The 22,617-nt window shown below is 40.1% G+C and overlaps 1 protein-coding gene across 15 annotated transcripts in view; it reads left to right on the top strand.

The window, feature by feature from the left end:
• Positions 1-22,617, top strand: part of cacna1aa (calcium channel, voltage-dependent, P/Q type, alpha 1A subunit, a) — an 80,675-nt gene that overhangs the window by 9,129 nt on the left and 48,929 nt on the right. For 14 of the 15 annotated variants that reach the window (XM_019269785.2, XM_019269782.2, XM_019269780.2 and 11 more), the window contains exons 2-4: positions 14,899-15,004; positions 15,488-15,627; positions 22,210-22,301. In XM_019269785.2, coding sequence (XP_019125330.2) covers positions 14,899-15,004; positions 15,488-15,627; positions 22,210-22,301 — 338 coding nt within the window. Of the gene's footprint in view, positions 1-639; positions 702-14,898; positions 15,005-15,487; positions 15,628-22,209; positions 22,302-22,617 lie in introns of those variants that run through there. The other variant, XM_027285655.1, reaches the window with a different exon arrangement.

Here is a 22,617-nt window from a genome sequence, read left to right as displayed (position 1 = left end):
TACAGTCTCCCCATGATTTCATGTTGGGGGGGCGAAGCCTGCTTTCTACCGACATAAGAAGCGACTATAACTGAGACACCCCACAGCTCTACCCCACAGTGCAACCAGTCAGCCAACCGACCACACATTTAATTTCCTCACACCCACAATTGGCCGTTGGCAGAGACGCACAGAGAAGAGACGGTATTGGGGCGTCCTCGTCTGCTAAAAGCAGCATACAACTGCTCGCCGGTTGCAGGTGTTGCATAAAGCTTACAAGACAAACCCATTGTGCATATGAGACGTTCTGATCCAGATGGGATGTAATGTTGTGTGGCGGCACAGCTGAGCATTGGTCTCCTTCCCGCTGCTTCGTGAAGATTGGCTTTTGGTGTCCAGAGAATGGCGCGGTTCGGAGAGGAGGTACCGTCCAGGTATGGCGGGGGGCCGGCGGAGGGGGCCAGGCGGCCGTGGTGGTAGCAGGCAAGGAGGACCCATGGACACGGTCACGGCCACGGGCATGGCCACGGTCATGGCCACGGTCCACCAGGAGGGCCCGGGGCCCAGAGAATGTACAAACAATCTATGGCGCAGAGAGCCCGGACTATGGCCCCTATAACCCCATTCCCGTGCGCCAGAACTGTTTCACTGTCAACCGCTCACTGTTCATTTCAGTGAGGACAACTTGTCAGAAAATACGCCAAAAAGATCACCGAATGGCCATATCCTTACCTGCTGTTGTACAGTGAGTAAAATGTGCTACTGTAGACCTTGCCCGGATATCAGGTAGGCCTTGGGCAGACATATGTCTGAGTGAATGCTTCACATTTTTTTCTGCTCATGCATGAGTTAAAAGCTTTTATGTTAAGTTGTAATGGCAAAGTGTGTAACAGGCAGATGCATCAATGCAAGCCTGTGTAGAGGTAGCTGAAGGGGGGTGACAGGGGGGGGATGCTGGACAGGTAATTTATAGTTAATTAAGAGGAGGGGCATGAACCGGCGCCCTCTTTATGAGGCTGTTGATCACTATCAATCACATTTGTAGTAATTTCATGTCATATCGCGGGGGGCTTGCTTGATATACGTTCCCGTGTGTGTATGGTGGGTGGTGGTGGTGGTGGTGGTAGTGGTTAGGAGGGAGGGTGGAGGTGGGGGGGGTTCTAGGGGGCGCTGCTGGTTGCTGATGTCAGCATGTGCAGTTTAGGCCCAGCGCCTCGCGCGGGGTATAGAGAAACAGGAGAGAGGGAGGAGGGGGGAGGAAAGGTGGGAGAGACCAACAAGAAGAGAGAGAGATGAAAAGAAGAAGCACCTACACTTTGTGTCTCTGTGCATCCTTGCAGCGATGTACACACAAGCTCCCATATCAGCATGATGCAGGTGTCTTTCTAGATATGGTGTGTGTGGTCTTGTGTGTGTGTGTGTGTGGTGTGTGTGTGTTTGAGAGAGAGAGAGGGGAGGGGGAGAGAGTAAAAGAGAGAAAGAGGGAGAGAGACAGATGCAAGTGTGAGTACAGGCTATTAACTTGTGCATTGACACAGTATTTACCCCCCCCCCCCCCCCCCCATTTTGTGCCTCCTCTTATCACACAAGATGCAGTGTCAGATGAATGAATGCCACCATTTCAAACTGTGTGTATGTACGTCCACTCCATGTGTGACGGTATGAAATTTCCCTTTCCATTTCCATCTTTCATGAAACCAGCACAGATTGCACCATTCTGGGGCGATATGGAGAGAGTGATTTCAGTATTTTTTTTTTTTTTTTTTACATTTGCGGGATTTGTGTACGTCTGTGTGAATACATGCAAATGTGGAAGTAAGTTTCTATTTCAGTGTTAATGACAAGAGGGGAAATTGGAGTAATGATTGTATTGATCCATGCTGATGCTTGAGCCGTGACATAACTACACACACTAATTGGGCTGCTCCAGTGAAATGCAGGAGCTACTTATAGTGCTTCTGAATCATGTCTATCACCATCTAAATGACAGACTGTGTTTATTGAGTGTTGTGGTGGGGTGTTTGGGGTAAACACAGAGAGAGAGAGTGCAGAAAATCTGATGTTGTATATTCATTTTAATTCCAAAATATGATCCAGCAATTTAATAACTTATGAAGTACGACATTTATTTCAAATGTAACTAGTCAATTGTGCAATGCTCTTAAATGACACAAAATGATAACAGAATGTTTTGAGAATTAGGGTATGGTTTTGAGTTATATGAGTTAGAAATACAGTGGTTGTGCTGCTTTAAAGCGCTACTGTGCTGTACTGTTTTAGGCAGTTAGGGGTGCACAGGGAACCGTAGTTTTTCCTTGTAGTTGCTTTATAAAAAAAAGGACCTCATTAAGTTAAAGTTCACAGAATTACTTCCCTGTGAATGGCAATTTGCAATAGATGTTTTGTGAAATAGGTCCATGCTTCACTACACAAACCAGATAGCTTTAAACATCTGTAAGTAACTTATATTACACAATTTTATTTTCTCATTACGGAAATATTATTTTCTTTCTTTCCATCAGTATATTTGGCAGCATGGAAAATATCCAGAGCCTGGTGGAGATCTGGAGATCTGGTAAAGAAAGGAAAGCCCAAAGAATAGGGTTGAATTGAACTGTAGCTTACAGTAATTGTAAACTCAGGTAGTACAAAGTATGTTGTATTGTGCAAAGGCATGAAATGAATGGAGTAAGAAATGTTCTTCTTGATCAAATTCTTAATCTAATCTATAAGTAGCTTTAGATATAGAACTGTCTTGGCTTATTTTAAGATTTCAGAAGACAACAACAAACAGAAGAGGTTAATAATGTTTGTATAATGGTTAACATGTATTCTGCTGACATTAGTGAGATGGTGTCTGGGAGCTTCATGGTTGGCTCTGTCTACCTGGGCTATTTGCACTGCGTGGAGGTGTTTGAGACAATAACACGAACACTAGTAAAATCTAATGTAATCCAACACAATAGCTCTGCAATAACTCCTATCATTGTGAAGCTTATAACGTTCAATATTTGTTGAGACTGTGTCAGGGTGTTGATTCAATTTATTGGTAATTTCTGAAGCTGTGCTTTGTGGTTTTGGTGTTTATTGGACTGTTATAAATTGTGAGGTGTACAGCATTTTATCCCTCTGCCCAGGGAATATATTCATGGTATACTGTCAATCCTCTGTATAACTTGGCCTATTGTGGGCAACCTTGAGTAAGTCTGAGATACAGATGATATTATTGGGTGGCTTAATGTGGGAAAACTAACCAAGCTGAGGCTAGAAGACAGGACAAAATGGATCTCATGATGAAATTCTATTTTGAGATTTTCATAACCTCTGTCAATCGATATTCCAAAGACGAAACCCACTGCATCTTTAGAAACTCTGTCCATTTATTGTAAAGGATGTTGTTACTTCTGCCTTATGTTTAATTGTTCCTAAAATGGATTAGGTTATACTAAATGACCTACTGCGCTAAAGCTTGAGTGCATAGAGGAAGTCCTCACTCTGCAGGGGGTGGTGTAGTGACAATGCCAATATACTGTAAATCAAAAGGTCATCTCAGGTAACTCCAGACCCCACTGCACCACAGTGGACTGTGTCAAGATCTTCAGTGCCAGCTGATGTTTTTTCACGCAGCTTGTACAAAGATAAATAGTGAACATCTTAATCAGTAATTTTGCCTCTACCCTGTAACATTTTGTAGATGTGTCATGCCTTTAAAGTGCTGCGATTGAACCTCCATCCTTTTTTTCCATGCTCTCATCAGGTCCACATTAGCAATTCCCCCACCACAGATGCTCCATCACAAATAAAATATGTGTACTTTATCATGTTGGAAAACATATATATCACATCACATACTGGCAAACATTGAACATTAACAGACTCAAATCATGATCAGGGGCACAAATTCAAGTAAATCATATTGCCTAACGCAACAAAGAAACAGACTCAGAAATATTAATGGTACAGTTGATAAAAATATAGAATTGCAATTGATTCAGTAGACAGTGTTACTCGATGCATCTTAATTGACTGCTGTTTCACTGAATGGAGACTGAAACAGCTTTTTGATTCACCAGATGTACGAGTCTCAGTGGATTCACTATTCAGCAGATTTATGACCTGCAGCTTTATTTAGTTGTGAACTGACTCTGGACTCATGGGAGTACCTTATAAATAACTATTCTCTCACATCCACATTTAGATACAGCAGACAGATATTTGGTTGTTTAATTAGAATTGGCATTGGATAATTCAGGCCTGTTACTGTGCCTTTTTGGGGGCGTTTTAAACAGGTGGTAGACAAATAGTGCCTTGTTAAATACAACTATTACCCATATTCATCTTTCTCACTGAGTTTGGTAAACAAACTGAACTTTAGAGCATAGTGTTCGGATACAATACAATACAAAAATACTTCTGTGTTCTCAAGTAGTGAAGTCAGTCATACATTTTGAAGAGCATCATGAAGCACGCCATGTACATGAAATGATAGTCTGAAATTATATAATGTAGGCTCTACTGTCAATAGAAATCTTCTACTCTTAGGAGCCATTGTAGTAGGCTTTAGGTAATTCCACTACCCTTAACGCTATTATTTGATACTCACTAATGGCATATAATTGGTAATTTATGGTAACTGTGAGATTATGAATGCGTATGTGCACTCCTTTGTTTCCTAGCTACATACCCAATTAAACACCTTCTTAGAACCACCCACTGTCCAAAAATGTTTAAATGTTGTGCTCTACTGTTTCCAATGCTGATAAAACTGATACAACTTGCAACGATATCATAACCAATACCAGCAGTGGCACCAGAAACGTCACAAATAATTTACCAAGGCGATGTAACAGTAAAGAGCTGTCAATGAGAAACGAGTCCCACTAACATTAGCGTCTAAGGCCACTTCCGAAATACACTAAAGTCCATCCTTTCCTAGTGGTTTTATTTACATATACCACTACAGAAAATAACAAACTTTAGATGGAAGACACTGATTGATAAATATATAATTGCTCATGTTTAGCTAGCTCATTTTACCGTCTCCGTTGTGAAAGAGGAGGCAATTTTCAGCGGCATTTCGGATTAGTGTTGGTATTAAAAATAGAAATTGATTCAATATATGGTCAGTACAAATCAAAGCGAATAAATTAATTAACAAGTCTATTAAATCTATGCAGTGTCAATATTAAATCACACACCCCAGAACTGTTGCACAGAGCATGTATCATAGTGTATAAGATAAATAGTGATTATGCTGTAATGTGTTCAGAAATTGCACATCATGTTACATGCTGGGGAAAGTTGAAACTAAAAGGGTAATCCTATAGGACCTTAGAAATTAAATCCCCATCAGCAGTCCTACTGACCTTTTGACCCCAATAAATGCCCATTTGACCTTGTTGGATGCATATCAGGTGTTATACAATGGAGTTAGTGTGGGCCATGTAATCCTGTGATGAATTAGGTGTCAGCTAGGTTCATAATGTTCACCTCTGCAGGAGACTAATTTTAGAACCCACGAGAATGTACATAAAAACACAAACATAAACAAGCACACACATATTCACCCCATGACACACACCGTATGGTGTTTCCTGCGTCATGAGTGTATACTTAAGTGCACTTTCCCTTGCTGTTGTAAATGGAGAGGTAGTCGATAAATGCTCTAGTTATCTATAGTAACAATAAGCTCAATATGAAATGTAATAGAAGTAATGTGTTTTATAAATCAACCACCCTGTCATAATCATAGAGACTGAAAGGTGTTCAGTTAGAAAAGTGTATCCATGAGCATGCCATTGGTTAGTTTGTGCATACTATACATGCCATGAGTTTTGTGTTGTTTGCCTTGTGTGTGCTTGCGAGTGAGTAGTAGTGCTTTAATCTCCTAGTTCCATATCTGATCCGATATGACCCAAAATCAATGAGGTGTCAAATGGCCATTCAAGACTAGAGTGTTTAAACTGTTTGCTCAGCTATTTCCCTAAGCAGTCAATCTCCATCTTATGTATCTTGAACATATTTTCGTAAAACACGCTCGTCTTCAGATTTTAGATTTGAACCCATATTTTACCGTAATAGTATGTATATTACCAACATTAGTTATGCTACTAATGTATATGAGGGTGTGTCAGTCATAAAGGATTTCTAGTATTTAAGTGTGGTTGGTTGCTGTGTTGTTGTATGTGATACTTTCTGATTCACATATTTCAGTTATGTGTGTTCACACACCTCACTGGTGTGTGAGTCAACAACATTTTTCCCACCACATATTTAGTGTACCACCATTGACAATAGTCAGGTCTCTCACCCCTTTTGCACCCATTCGAGTTGGGTCTAGAGACACACACACATAGCCAAGGTATATATAAGTGATTAAGAGAGACAGACAGAGAGAAAGTGAGACACACCCAGGACAGAGAGACAGAGAGAGAGAGGGACCTGGGTGTTTTTGGGTGGATGTGGAGAGTCAGTCAGTGATCTATGTTCACTGCAGAATCTAAATTATTTATTGGCCTTTCTCCAGCTTGCAACTGTCAGCTGATAACTACGGACTTAACATCAGCTTAGTCTTTGTGTGTGTATGTACAGATTCTGACTGTTTGCATACATGTATACATCCTTATTCATTTATTTACAAGACCGTCGCATACTGTGGTTCAGTCATCGCCTCGCCTTAACCCCTAACCTACTTGCATGCTACCTACTGCATTCTGTCTCTGTTACAGCATTGTCAGGCAGTTTGGAGGAGGGAAGTCAGAAAGACAAGAAAGACGGAGACAATATAGAGAGGGATAGACTAATGAGAAATTAGAGAGAGAGAGAGCGAGAGAGAGAGAGAGTGAAAGAGAGCAAGCGATCGAGAGAGTGAGTCAAACTGCCCGTCTGCATATAAATCATTTAACGCAAAGTGATGGAGAGACAAACACTCAGGGCTGGTCAGCTACACTGCAGCCAGATCACACAGATAAACTTGTTTTTGTCACTTAGAAAGACATTGCATTGACTTACATTTGTTCCTTAGAGACTTACCCTGCCTTACCACATGCCTAAACCCAGTCATAACCCTAATCTTTACCAAGTCTCTAAATGGGAGACGAGTTCCCCTAATGTGACTTAACAGATTTGGCTAAAACTACTAAATTCTCTCTCCTTTCCTTCTCCCCCTCTCTCTGACTGATAGGAAGTGAAGTTTTGTCATCTCCTCTCACGTTTCACTACCTGTGCTTTTTCTCTTTCAATCAAATCCTATCCATCATTCTTTATTTTTCTCTTTCCTCCCTGCCACTGCTCTTCCACTCACTCTGCTCCATTGTATCCCGTCCTCCTCTCTAACTGGGTGCATCCGCGTTTTGTGATGCTAATTTAAAGCATTTGTTTGAAGTTTTGGGAATATTTTCACAGAATGTCCTGACAGCTGCAAGTCTAGTTTAGTTTGCTAATAATTGCTGGCATTACGAAGTGCATCTGAGTGTGCTTGTCTCTGTTCCGATTCCTGGTGTGTGTGTGTGTGTGTTTGTGTGCATGTGCGTGTGTGCCCTCTGGGCTCAATCTGCCTACCTCATACCTTTGATTGTCTGGTAATAAATGTGTGAATTGATCTGTATCCTTAGTGCCTATGGGCAGACTCTGCACTGGGGTTTTCATGAGCATACAGCACACACACACACACACACACACACACACACACACACACACACACACACACACACACACACACACTCACAGAACGATAACATTTATAAAAATTTAAGCTCAGAAGAAAGCCAAATCTGTTCAGGTTGTTTTCTTGATTTGTTTTTGACACCCTTTCACAAAATGCATTTATTTTTTAATTTTTTTATGATATGCTGTATGTATCTTTCAGTAAAAAATGACCTGACTAATCAGTCAATATGTTTGTGATAAAGGGGTTACTTTTCAGAAAACCCCTGAACAACTTGAAATACCCACTTTTCATTTAAAATAGCAACATCTCAACTTTGTGATATTAATCAATGGCAGAGCATTATTTTACCTTTTCTGTGTTTGTGTGTGTGTATGTGTATGTGTGTGTGTCTGTGTGTGTGTGTGTGTGTGTGTGTGTGTGTGTGTGTGTGTGTGTGTGTGTGTGTGTGTGTATGTACTGAAATATATCTGTCTGTCCTCCCACAGTGTTCTTAGATAGAGGTGGAGGAGCACTGAGGTCATTCAAGGTAGTGAGGAATCTACATTTCCCTCTCTGTTTCTCTCCCTTTTCTTCTCTCTGTTGCTCTCTTTCTTCCAGTTAACATGTTGAACTGATATTTTGTTCCGATTTTTCAAAATGGCACACGTAATAATAAGTGATGTTACACAACGTGAAAAGCTTTACAGATAAACTCAATAGGAGCACGCATTACAGATCATTTGCATCGCCATATGAAATGATTTTTGACAAAAATATTACAGGCACTCTGTCTGCATCATTTAGATGCATTTATTATCTAAAATTCAAACAGTATAGTAAAAATCTTTTTGAAGATAAAACATACACATGTATTTGTTTATTTTTTAAATTAGATTTTATAAGTCTCAGGTTTTAACATGTGAAACTGTGGCGACAAGAAGTGCAGCGAAGTGGTTCACCAACAGCAACTAAAAATGACAAGCTACACTGTTCTCAGATTGTAAATTGATCCTCCAAAACCTGATAAATGCATCGTGCCAGCTGTTTTTGATATACTGCAGATGGGTGCCCTTGTAACATATATGGCAATTGAGAAAATGGAAACAAAATCAATATGGAAACATGTTGCTGTGTAGCCCCTAAGGCATAAATCACAAGAAATATTGGTATCAATAGCTGGTAGCAAAATTTGCATGCGCCACTGCTTCAGCCAAACCTTGCATGTACAGACGGTTTACAGTCTTGGTGCATTGTTACATCATTTTGCCTTTGAAAATCTCCTCTCTGACATCAGACATTAAATTTTGACATCATCAAGGACATTAGATTCCATTGAGGTCGACATCCCCTGAGTTCTAGCTTCACTACTACCGGTGTTTAAGTCAAGTGTGTGTGTGTGTGTGTGTGTGTGTGCTGTTCATATTATTGAATGCACATGTATGTATTTATTGTAATTTATCTCTTTTCTTTGTCGTATGTCTCTCTCTCTCCTTTTCCTCTGCATTTTTCTCGTTTTTCTCCTTTATCTTAGCTGTGCATTCTGCCTCTGCTGAATAATTCAGTTTCAGTTGCAGGCTAGTTTGGATGTGTATGTCTGTTTGTGTTAGGTGTGTGTCTTTGTGAATACGTGCGTCTGTGTGTTGGGGGGTGGGGGGTTGGTTGGGTTGCAGTGACGTGGAGCAGAGCTATTTTGGGGATTTGGAATACATGGAGAGAGAGAAAAATAGAGAGACGGGGAGAGAGTCTGTGATGCATTGATTTTTTTTTTTCGTGCCCGTGTTCTTTAGTCCTGTGCTGCGGCTGTTACTAGACAAACCCTGCTGGAAGCCTGCACTCTACCTGCAGGTTGTGCTGGCACACATACAAACACATACAAACACACTTACATGTACATGCACACATTGGCAGTGAAAAGCAGGCACACAGTTAAATTGTGGCGGGGACATGCAAACACATTCATACTAATATACCTGCACCATCATCCCGAAGACAGAGCTAATGTGAAAAACATATCACACTGATATTCGACACATGGCCCGTGGCACAAACTCACACGCGCACCACCGTCAGCATCTTGTGCAAAGTGACAACTCAGCTATATGTGGGTGGTGAGGGAGAATCAGTGGCAGGGGTGAGATAGAGACACAACATATGCTATATGGAATAAACAGGTAGGAGAAGTGGGCGACTGTAAGGACTATACACACTGATTGATGCTAAATCAGACTGAGAGAGGCCAAGCAGGGTTAAAATGACCTTCGGGCACTCCCATTTGTTTGGCAGTGTAGTCAAATATGGTGCCAAAGTAGGATGAATGTAGAATTATGAAATGTTTTGTAGCACTGAGGCATGGACATGTTTGGTTTGGGTTTCGCATCAGATTGCATATTGATTGCAGTTCTTTTCTTACTTTTTCTGATCACAGTGTTGAATGCAACAGCAAAAATAATTTGTTTGTTTTGGAGGAATATTGTCCCATGTGACCACGCCTCTCGGTGGAGAACATTTTCTTGCTGTGGAGGACCTCCACTGCCAAATGAATCTACACTAGGGAGACACAAGCAAAGTGTTTTATTCTCATTCTGAAATTAGATATACTGTGTGAAAATATAGAATTACTACTTAGACTGTAAACTCCAAATCAAGTATAGTGGATATTAAAAATAAAAAGAATCACTTTGTAATTTAAATTAGATGACTACTTTAAAGTAAGATTCCTGTCTAGAGCTTTAACAAATTGAAAAAAACTTATATCCATTCATATTTTACAAATGAAAGTGTTGGTAAATATGAAATTCCAAGGCAGCATTTGAAACATGAAAAGACACTTTAATTGTGATTCATGAGATTCTATTTAAAGTCTAAAACGCTGGAATAAAATGAAGTGCTCCAACCATGTCTCCTATCTTTTATGGCTGCTGATTATCAAAATAATTAGATAGGTTTCAGCCACAGTGCTTACTCCCATTCGTTTTATCAAATCAGTGCTTCTGAGGGAAAAGTGACAAGAAAATGAAGTAATCGTTTGAGCTGTTCTGCCAGTGCTCTGCTGCATAATATAACAGGACAGAGAGAGAGAGGAAAAAGGAAAGGAGGGGAAAGGAGTGAGGCATATAAAAAAAGCTGACAGAGGAAAGGGGGAGCTGATAAGTTATGAGTGCAACTTCTTTTTCTTTAAAACAACACCTTGTTCCTGGGGCTTTATTATTTTTCATAATTGCATATTTGGTTTATCTTTATTTTATTATTTTCTGCTTTGTAGATTAACATTGAATACATCAAAACTACAATAACACATACTGAATGAATTGCGTGGTGAACAAAATGCAGTATGCTTTAGATTCTTCAAAGTAGTCATATTTTGCTTTGAATGGGTTTAGGTTGGGTGACAGCTCATCTGATGCAGCACTCCGTCTTGGAAAAATAGCCTTTACATAACCTGGAGGTGTGCTTTGGGTCATTATCCTGTTGAAAAACAAATCCGCATCCGGATTTTAAATAAATGACCAATAGTGTCACCAGTAAAACGCTGCTACATGCTTCACATTCAGAGTTCTTTAAAATTTCTACTGTTATGTCTCAAAGTAATGATAGACTGTCCTTTCTCTTTGCTTAGTTGAGCGGTTCTTGCCATAATATGGATTACTGCATACATAAATAAGGCTATTTATTGTGTGCCAAGACTACCTCTGAACAACACAACTGAAACATAAAGCTACAAAAAGGTACCTTAAAAAATCTAAAATGATAATGATAATTTTATGTGTTATTTCATAGTTTTTATCAGTCCGTTTTTTTTTTCTTCAGTCTTAATCTACACTGTAGAAAGTAATAAAATAACTAAAATAAAAATCATAAGAATGTGAAGGTGTGTCTGAACCTTTGACTGGCACTGTAATACAGTAAGCAAATAACAAGTGTGGTTTATCAGAATTAAACAAATAGAGAGTGTCAGAGTGAGAGAGGAGGTCCATACTATAATGCTCAGTTTTATTAATAGGGAGACTGGCACCTTCCCAAAGGGTAGCAGCTGGTCTGGACTCCACTGGCAGACAAGTTTAGTTTCGTGAAGTGAAGTCTAGCACAGTACATGGACAAATATGTGTGCTTCAGTGGTAATATGGAACATGCATGAAGAGAAGAAGGACTGAGGAGTGTGGGCTGGGTTTTAAGACAAATTATTTGATTCTTTCAGCTTCTCAGATGTGTCAGTTTTACACATACATACTTAGATATACTGTATGTGGCAATATGTATGTATAGCCACATCCCCCCTCTCTTTATATACAGTATGTGCCAGTGTGTGTTCAGCCAATAACCTACTTTCAGCAGATTGCTCAGGAGGAGAAAATACTGCAATACCCACAAACCCCTCTGTCATTCTCTCCCTTATCTATCTCTGCCCTTCTCTTTTCCCTCTCACTTTTATTCCTTATGACTCATTCAATCAAGTCGGTGCCTAGAGGACCCTTTCTTTCTTTCTTTCTTTCTTTCTTTCTTTCTTTCTTTCTTGTGAACAAGAAAGGTGGATAGAGGAAACAAATGGGAAAACAGTAGATGGAGACTTTAAGATTATTGAACAAAATGATGGAATAATGTAAAAGTAAACGATGATACGTGTATGGGAGAAAAAGAGAGGTGGCTTAACAGTGCAGAGAAAGAAATGTATCAGTGAGAAACAGGCATGCTTTACTGAGGAGGATAGAAAGTAGGAAAGAGAGAGAACATAAGGAACAGTATGGAACCCGTGATCGACAAGGTTAGGAAAAGGCCATAGAAGTGTGTGTGTGTGTGTGTGTGTTTTGTGTGTGTGTGTGCGTCTGTTTGCGTGCGTCATTTGGCTCCAGCAGTGTACTTTGAGGGCCTCACTTCCCTTTTCTTGGCGAGACATCGCCGTCTACGACCTACTACTGTCCCCATTACAGTGCATACACACACACACACACACACACACACACACACACACACAAACACGCACCTAGACAGATAATAAAAAGCAAGCATATGCAGAATCACGGGTTGAGCAAGAAACACAGGGGAGGCAAAAGAGGGAGAGAGAGACTGAGGACAAAGAAAACATTAGAAAGATGAAGGGCGGGAGAATGGTCAGAGAGCATCTACCCCCACCTCTCTCTCTCTCTCTCTCTCTCACCCCCCGATTCTTCCCTTGCTTTTAACTCTGTCATGTTGCTATATATAGCCAGTGAGGAAGAAGAGGAGATTCATTATTGAAAGGTTTATGGCAAGAGTGTGAGTCATTTATTTATATTATGAATTTGTATAAAAGTGTACTGTATGTGTATGTCTGCAGGGGGGGGAATCTTTAAGGATGCTGCAAATGTTTCACGCACCCATATTGATGCACACACACACTTAAGAGGGAGAAAATCATTTGGCACCTTTAAACATAACGCAGGGACAAATGTGTCAAATGATTATCATCATCATCATAGACACACACAGCCATTCCGCATGAGAAGCATTTCTAATACGTAACACACTCGTACACACACATTTGTCCCTTTGTCCCTGCGTTTCTATATCAGTCTCGCTCCCCTTGCACTTTCTCCTTCTCTCGCTCTCTTTCCCTTTTTTTTTTTTCAGTCAAGAGCACCCTGCCCACTCAAAGCCCGACACACACACATATACATATGCACACACTCACGCACATTTGTACACGCACACTCTGCTGGGGGGCAGGGAGGCTAATTGAGTGGTGCCCTGGGTGTTGTAGTAATGTGTGCCTGGTGGTAAGAGCGGTCAAACAGATGCGCATGATCGCAAACATATGCGCGCACACACACACACACATTGCACACACAAACTGTGGGCTCGGACAAGGCTGGACTAGCCTTTCAGTTCCCCTTGATCTGGAGAAAACAAAAATACGCATGCACCTTTAAGTCTGCGCACATGCGTGCGCACACACAGGCATGTACATGTAACACATGCACACATGATGTATGTTTCCACAAATAGCCTCCTCTTCAATTTTTCCCTTCCTCCCATCTGCCATGGGAATGGATGCTCCCAAAGGAAGCAGGCAAGTAGGAAAAAGGTGAAGAAGAGGAGAACGAATAGAATAGAATAGAAAAAGATATAAAGACACAAAATGACACAAATCATCGGCCGTACTTTCACTTATTCTCATCTTCCTGTCCTCTTCTTCTTCCTCTATTCATTCCTCCCTCTCCATGTTTCTTGATCACTCATTCATTTCCACTCACATTCATTCTCTCAGTCACTCTCTCTCTCTCCACTCGCTCTCTCTCCTCTTTTAAATGTAACTATTCATCTTGTGACCTTAACGAGACAGGAGAATTGATTTAAGAAGGCACCACGAGAGAGTTTGTGTGTGTGTGTCTGTGTGTGTGTGTGTGCGCGCGTGTGTTTGTTTGTTTTGTTTGTCTGTGTGGGTGGTGTGTTACCAGAACATACACTTAGCAGAACATATTTAACTGACTCATAATGATGGCTTGTTGGTCTGTGTGTATGTGTATGTGTATTCGTGTAAACAGGCGGCAATGGCGGTGAGAAGCCAGGCATCGGTTTATTTGAGCTATGTGCTGTCTGTCTGACTCACTTACACTCACTGCATTCATTTAACCTTTTCACATGAGAGTGACAATATTAACTTGTTAGAGAGCTTTGTCACCAAAGTTACCGTTTTGAGCCCGACTTGTCATATAGCACCACTAGGTCAACATCGGAATTAAGGAAATAGGATTCTGATTTTTAAAAGCTTAATGAAGCTTTTTTAATTTAATATTGCTATGCATATATTTATTTTCAACAATTTTGGTCCCACCACCATGCCACATGATATGCAGGATTAAAGTTTAAGCCATTATTGCATGTTGCTTTTGTTTTCCATGGACACACATTTTTAAGGAAGTATAAGGAATAAATGATCACCAAGGAGAAAATGTAGGACTTTGCCCCACACAATTGCATATTAGTTAAGTAATCATAATATAAAAATATATTTTTATGAAATAAAAAAAAATCTTCTGACCTCCCTCTTAACCATCTCATCCTTCCTCCCTTCTTTTCAGTTAAGTAATCATATATCTTGTATTTTTCAACCACTTGAAGACCTTGTACGGATGACAAAATACCAAAATAATGAAAGCGTAAATGTTTTTGGCTGTTTATGCATCCTTTTGATTATGTACAAAACAGCACTAATCATGTTGTAGATTTAATTTGGGATAGAAACTGTTTGGATTTACGTCTTGACAAGTGTTTCTTCCTTGACTGACTCTCCTCACTCCATTTGAGTGGATGATTCTAGCTACCATCATTGCCAACTGCATTGTCCTGGCTCTGGAGCAACATTTGCCTGATGGAGATAAGACACCACTGTCTGAGCGCTTGGTAAGTTCAACAGACCTGATACAGTAAGTGATCCATATGTAAACATGGTTAAATCCAGGTGACATTTCTGACTCTCTATTGATTTTACATCAGCGGAGATGCATGCAGTCTGAACAAGCTGTTAAAACAAGAATTTCTTCACCTTGTAAAAACATAATGATCCAAATGATCTATCTATGTGCACTGTGACCGATTAGAAACAAATACACAATGTTTATAAGACAGAGATTTGCAGGGAAATATGTTAATGGTATATCCAATTAAAGCAAAAATGCTATTTTAAAGTTAGAAAAGAAAAAGTAGATGCATTTAAATTCTTGTTCATTTCCACATAGCAACACTGAAGTTAGTGCCAACAAAAAGTTGACACATATTTATAAAAATATTCTTCTGAAGTCCCTCTTAACCATCTCTTCCTTTCTCCCTTCTTTTCTGCCTTGCATCCTTTGCTTGATCTCTCTCTCTCACTTTGTCTCTCCTCAGGATGATACAGAGCCGTACTTCATAGGGATCTTCTGTTTTGAGTCTGGAATAAAGATCCTGGCACTTGGTTTTGCCTTTCACAAGAACTCCTACCTGAGAAATGGGTGGAATGTCATGGACTTTGTGGTGGTACTCACAGGGTAAGTGGCAGGCGACACAGGCTATACACTTATCACACACACACACATGCCTGTACAGGACACACTCAAAAATGCATGCACATTAGTGAAAACGAAGGTCAAAATCAGATGTCAGATGGACAAAACGAAGTGATTGATGTCATGTGGTTTAAAGTGTGTCTGTGCATGTGTGTGTTTATGAGTGTCCTAGCGCTGCTCCTTTGCTCTAATGAATGGCCATTATCCATCCTGGGTAAGGCAGCAGTCAGATCACAGAGCAGAACTGCAGGCAGCCAGCAACCTGGGTAGTGAACAAATGTCACCACAATACACACAGAGACGGAGGGAGGGAGTGTTGCTGGGGGGATCGCAGAGGGAACAGACATTGGACAGAAAGTATGAAGAGAAGATGCAAGACAATTTGCAGGGTCTCACAGCTAAGGAGAAACAAAGAGGCATTTGGAATGGATAGAAAGAGAAGTAGAAAACGGTGCTGGAAGTGACAAACAAATAAGGGAGGGAAAAAAGAACAAAAGGGCTCTAATCATGAGTTGGACATCATTAATTAACAGCAGAACAGGGACCATGTATAAAGACCAACAATAAAAAAACGTGGTTAGCTGTAGATGCCAGTGTATATGGCCACCATGACATTTCATTTGACTGTTCAGTGAGAAGGTGAAAGCAACGCAAAGTGAACACGAAACGGGATGCATGCAGCTCGAGGTGTAAATGATGGTGAGTTAAGACACTTGATGGGATTATCATGATAGAGTTACTATCACCGATTAGATTAGAGGAAAGTGCTGGTATAAATAGATAATAAGTCAGATTGACAGAAATAAAAAGAACGATTTTTTTATTATTATTTATTTATTTTAATTTGTCAATGAAACATCTGTTGATCCATCCATACATATGACACGTGTCAAATGTCACCCCTTCTTTCTCATGTAGGTATTGCAAGCTCTGAGATAATATGTTTACAGCTGGCACATGATGGTGTATGGTTTGAATTTAAAAAATGATTGTGAATTAGATGAATGTGATGGTTGAGTGATGGGCTTGTGGAAAGAGGAGAATCTGTATTAGATGTGTGTTAGAATTCTGTTAGCGAAAAGCAGATGCTGTTTTAAATCTGCCACAGTGGATCTTAAAATTTTAACAAAGCTTAAGAATTGGTTATTGATTCCCGTTCCAAAATTTTAACAACATAGATAAAACCTAGTTTTCTTGTTCGCAACTAAAAAATTCACATTACACTGATCTGTCTATTAGTCGTTCACTCACTGGAGAAGTCACATAGTGAAACTGTGTTACTATATGCTACTGTATCTAATGGAATGCCTGTGTGGGAGTGCTGGCACAGATTATGTTGTGATATGTTGAGGTCATAGCATGTTTTTGGCTGTATGTGGTAATTTGGAGAGCATCATAGGTTACATAAACCATGTGCATCTTTGCTGACAAAGGGAAACTAGTGATTGCCCCCTCCCTTCGCTCTCTCCCTCACACCTACAACACACCAACACACACGTATACTGAGTGAGCGAGCATTCAGTTTGGCAGTATGTCCTCATGCTTTAATAAGAGCAATCATGAAGCCAAGCTCATCTCAGCATGGCATAACAGAGTGACTGCAAGAGAGAAGAGAAGTGAGAAGACGAGTGTCAGCGAGACAGCAGGAAGTAGCGAGATGCAGAGAGCAGAAGGAAGCAAGGCTGTCCTTAAAACTTCCAGTAAACGCCTGGCCTCACATAATCCCTCTCCCGTCGTGTTTTATAATGGGAATTTTTTATGTTTTGACAGTGAAACACTCAGAGCTGAAATTGCACAAGTTAAACCATCAGTCTCCTATAGGCACATGCGTTTCCTGTGTTGTAGTGGAGATGTTGATCCAACACGGAAGCAGAAAATCTTTAGACCGTCTTCAGGACGCATTCTTAATATATTTTCAAAAAAGTCCGGGCTTGGATGTGGCACTTTAACATCGCTCCAGACAAAAGACAAAAGTAAGGGTTTAAATCTTCTCATCTCCTCTCTCTCTCTCTCTCTCCCTTCCGCTCTCTATAGCATCAATAGGTCTGTTGGTAGATTTTTTCCGATGTGAGGTCTGCTAGCCTCAGGGTAGTGAAAAATCAATACTGATTTCTAATAGGCATGCAGCTAAAATTAAGTTGATAGTGTTATCAGTGATTGACAAGGGCACCCGAAATGTCTGAGGCAAGACATTTAGCTGAAATGTTAATTTCATTGTGGATTTTCTGAGAATTGACAAATTTTCACTTTTAAAGCCTCCATGAAAAGTTAGTGGAAATGACAGACTCGGTCTGAATTGGTAATAACATATCATGGAAAGTGAAGCAAGACGTAAAGAAGAACAAAAGGATGATAGAAAATGTGATTATAAATAAGAAAGAGGAGGCAAAGCACAGCTAAGCAAGGTGGCAGGGAAGAATCGAGAAATTAAAATTACCATGGAGCATAAATAAAACATTCGTCAAAATATTTTTTTCAAGTAAACTATAGATTTATTACGCAATGTAAAGAACAGTCACAGAACACACCCTGTACTCTTCATTTCTCAGTCAACCTGCTGTGTTGTTACCATTTAGTAGTAAAGCAGGAAGCTGCAGCAAGGTGTGTAGACAGAGATAGAATACGCCGCAGCACTCACAACCACATGTACCGTATATTCCCATGATACATTATGTACACTGACTGAAGTCAATACATTTTACACTCGCGCACACACACACGCGTACGCTACACACACACATTCATTGTTGTGCTCTCTATGAATGGGGGCTGTGTTTTTTAGCAGAGCAGCTCTTTGAAGATGAAAGACTATTTGGCCTTTCTACCCGCCTCTGTCTGAAACCTCTGATAACACATTGACCAATGCATGCACACACACACACATACACACACACACGCATGAGCGCACGCAGACACACACACACACACACACACACACACACACATGCATTTCCACTTCAAACATTCCTTTTCCATTTCCTACTCATACAAAGACGTCTGAATAGATTAGCTATTCACTCTACAACCTTGTTGGATGTCAGTGGATTTGTGTGCGCCCTTGTTTCCGTGCCCAAGTGTGCGTGTTGACCTATCTCTTGTAGTAAATTGCCTGAGTGATTTGGCCCTGAGAATAAGCTAGTTGTTTTTTATGCCCACTATTGATTATTAGTCCAATTACCCTTAGTTTACAGCCATTCTTGGCTCGCATCCTTCACCTCCGTTCCTTCTTCTTGTACTGTTGCGGAGGTTCTTTTGATTATATGCAACTGGCACAGGGTGGTATAGGAAGAAAGGAAGGAAGCCTATGAGTGACCCTTGTGAGATTTGCTAAATTTATGTTTACCTTGAAAAAAAGACGAGTAAGAATAATGATTGACTGATTGAGAACATCTTTTTTCAGCCCTTGAGGGAATTGCATGCCATTTCGGTGGCATTAAATATATAAACGTTAAGGGTCCAGTGCTCCTTATCCTGCTTTGTAGCAGTTGTTACACTGAAAGCTCTTAACTTACTTTGTTGATTGTAAGTGAGAGAAACATTTAGTGTAGCTGAGTCTTTACAATTACAAATAAGTGACGTTTTAAACTGTGGTTAATTGTTAAATCGGTTAATCGCCGCATCCCTACTGATTTACACTTTTGTTGACAAAGGTAAGGTATAATATTAATATAAGAGAGTATTTATAATTATGCAGATACATGGAATATGAAATAGTTGAATCATGGTAATAGAGATCAACAGGGAGAGATAGGTTGGGAGTTTGGGGAAGAGATGAAGTGATTTAGTCAGTGATGTGGACAGAGATAATTAGCCATATTTAGCTGAAGTCAGCAAGAAAGCAGACGGCGAGAGCGGGCAAAAAAAAATGTGTTTGTATAATGTGTTGGTGTCCCATGAGACCGGGTCAGTGGGGAGATTGTGTAATAGCAATATTGCTTAATGTGATTTTCCTTAATCATTTGTGTTCCATTGCATACAGTGCAGTGTGTGTGCGTGTGTGTGTGTATGTGCGTGTGTTTAGTTTATGTGTATAAAATGAACTATAGACAGGATCTCTGTCCCTGACAATGTTTCCCATTGGTTATACCAAATGACCTACTTTCCAGTGTGCATACGTGAATAAAATTATTCCCACTCAGTATGTTTGATCTCCAACTAGTGCCCGTTTGCTGTGCAGATGTGTGTGCGCTACTGTATTTGCTTTTGTCATTCTATTTTTGCGTGTGTGTACATACACATGTGTTTGTCTGTGTGAGTCGGGATACATTTACATTAAAGAGAGACGTGAGGAGAAAAAAAACAACAAAAAAAAAACAATCAATCAGGCTCCTCCCTTGGCCCTGTTACCAAGGTGATACAGAGATTCTATCAATGAGCCAAGGTCCCTGTTGCCATGGAAACACTTATGAATGAGAAAAGGCCCAGTAACCGTGGAGACGGTGTGAATGAGGAACTGCCTCATCGGCCTGACACCGTTTGTGACGGCGGATGCTTTTTAGAAACTGAAATATTTATCCACTGTCATCATATTGCTGTCGTCATCATTGTCTGTTATTATCATCATCTTCATAACTATTATTATTGTTGTTTCTATATTCATAGATTACATAAAATCATGTGTAATTGCAGTGAAACGATTCTAGTCAAATGGTTTCTGTATCTGGCAACCTTCAGCTTATTTATAGTTCTTCACTGATCTATCGATGTTTTCATTTTATTTCGACTTTACGTATATTCACGTCATTTTTCTTGCATTTTTTACTCTATTTCACCTTTGTTTCCTACATCATATTTTCCTACAGATGTTGTGTAGCGGAGCTTTCACTCTGACCTCTGTGTGAAGCAATGTTCTCAGCAATGCAATATTGTTATGAAAATACAATAATACAAACTTTGTGTCAAAGTAATATGTCACTCACATTCCAGAATAAATAACATGAAGCTATTAACCCCAAAAACCATGAAACAGCAGAGTTATAAATAAATATTATGTTAATGAATCTCTTGATGTTTATAATGGAATAATTGGGGGGGGGAAATAAAATACACAAACACATATGCATCTATCAAAAATGTGCTAAATGTATTTTTAATTATACTTTTAATCTTTATCTTGATTCTTTGTAAAGATGCGCACTCGATAGATACTCCAAAAATGCCTTTTACAAAACCTACATGGCTAAAAATAATGACATTGCATTGCTATAAATGTGTTTGTTGGGTACATCAGAAACATACTGACTCTACAGTATTTTTTTTAACATAACCACAAAACATTGTTAATAATGTTTAATAGTTAAAACATAAACCTGTCAGTACTCTAAGGTAGACAAACTTTGTAATGGAGATACTGTTTCTGGCCTCTCGACATGTTTAGTATTTGTGAACTGCAATATCTTATTAATAGCTTTGATTCTAATATCAGTAATATATATATGTATTTCTTTGCAAGGCACTTCTACCATAATGTTTTAGTTATACACGCAGCTGAAGTACAGCGTTGCTTCTTGGCCTAACCAGAAACCTTCCAGTTTGAAGTCAGCCTCTGATGAGGCATTTGATACCACACAATGCTATTACAAGGACCCTAGCATATAGTGATGTAGGACCTACCACTGGGGGGGCTTCCTGGTAATGCAATACAGCATTCAAAGCCACAGCTGGGTATATATTCACCCATGGATCCTGGGTCGGTGTTACTTTTCCCCTTCCTGCCAATTCCGTAAGTTTCCAAGCAAAGCAGGCTGACTTCAAACCTGTGATTAAGGCTCTGCTGTGTCACTGGGCCTCTTAGTGGAACAGAGGAAAGTGGAAATGTGTCAGAGAAAGCGACCGAAAGCGAGGGAGAGAGAGAGCGAGAAGAGGTGGGGGAGTTGGGGGAGGAGGAGGTGGATGATTCACAGTGTGCGTCAGACGAAGGGACTGACTGGAAGTCTGGCAGCGCAAGGGAACATCTTACCCATCTCAAGTACACACGTACACACACATGCTGTTGTTTTTATTTTGACGATGAGTATCGAAACTGTACTGTACACACCTCACACAACACGTTTACAGTGCAACCTGGTGATGACTTGAAGAGAAAACATCTTAAATTATATATATATATATATACAGTATATATAAATAAGCAACTCAGCATCTCTGATTCTACCGGAGCTCCCTCTCTCTCTATCCACCTCTATCTCTTTGTCCTCCCATCTTCTCTCTTCTCCCCATCACTCCATCTCGCCTTTTCCATTTTATAGTCCTTCTATCATCCGGATACAAAACGTTCACCCTTCAGCCCATCTCTTTGTCGTCTTGATACACTTCTCTGTCCTACTTCACTTGTCAGTCTCTATTGATCAGCCTAGGTCTTACAGGATTTACATACAGTGCTCACCCACTTGCTTGTAATGACCTGTGTGTGGGTTTGTGTAACAGTGTGCACACGTTAGTAAAAGTGTGTGTGTCTGTGTATGAGAAAGAAACAGGGAGAGCTTAACTGACAGTGTCAAGCTTGAATAGCTTTAATATTGATTGTCTGTGCATGCTTTGGTACATTTCTCTCTTTCCCTTTAGTATTCTGTCCACTGTGGGTTCAGATTTCGACTTGCGGACCCTCAGGGCTGTGCGAGTATTGAGGCCCCTCAAACTGGTGTCCGGTATTCCAAGTAAGTCAAAACTCCTTACTTACATTAAAAAAATCTTCTTTGTTATTCATTAGTTGGGGAAAATGACAGTTCAGAACAGTTCTAGATTTTATTAGGGGATCAAAATAGCACATAGGACCATTATGTGTCAAGGTTTTATGCAGTTTTTGTGTTCTGCATAATGCACCCAAAGTGTTCGAACAAAAGTGGTTCTTCTACGCACTCTCTGCTTCTTTTTTAAATGTTATAGTGGCAGTAGTGTTCCAGCACCACTGCAGTATTATTAATAGCTTGTACGCCACTACAGGGCTGAAACCAAGGCTTACTCATCATAAAA

Source organism: Larimichthys crocea, chromosome XII (assembly GCF_000972845.2).
Source record: "Larimichthys crocea isolate SSNF chromosome XII, L_crocea_2.0, whole genome shotgun sequence".
Classification (NCBI taxonomy): Eukaryota; Metazoa; Chordata; class Actinopteri; family Sciaenidae; genus Larimichthys; species Larimichthys crocea.
Note: the sequence above shows the minus strand (reverse complement) of the source record. Positions and strands in the feature narration are given on the sequence as shown.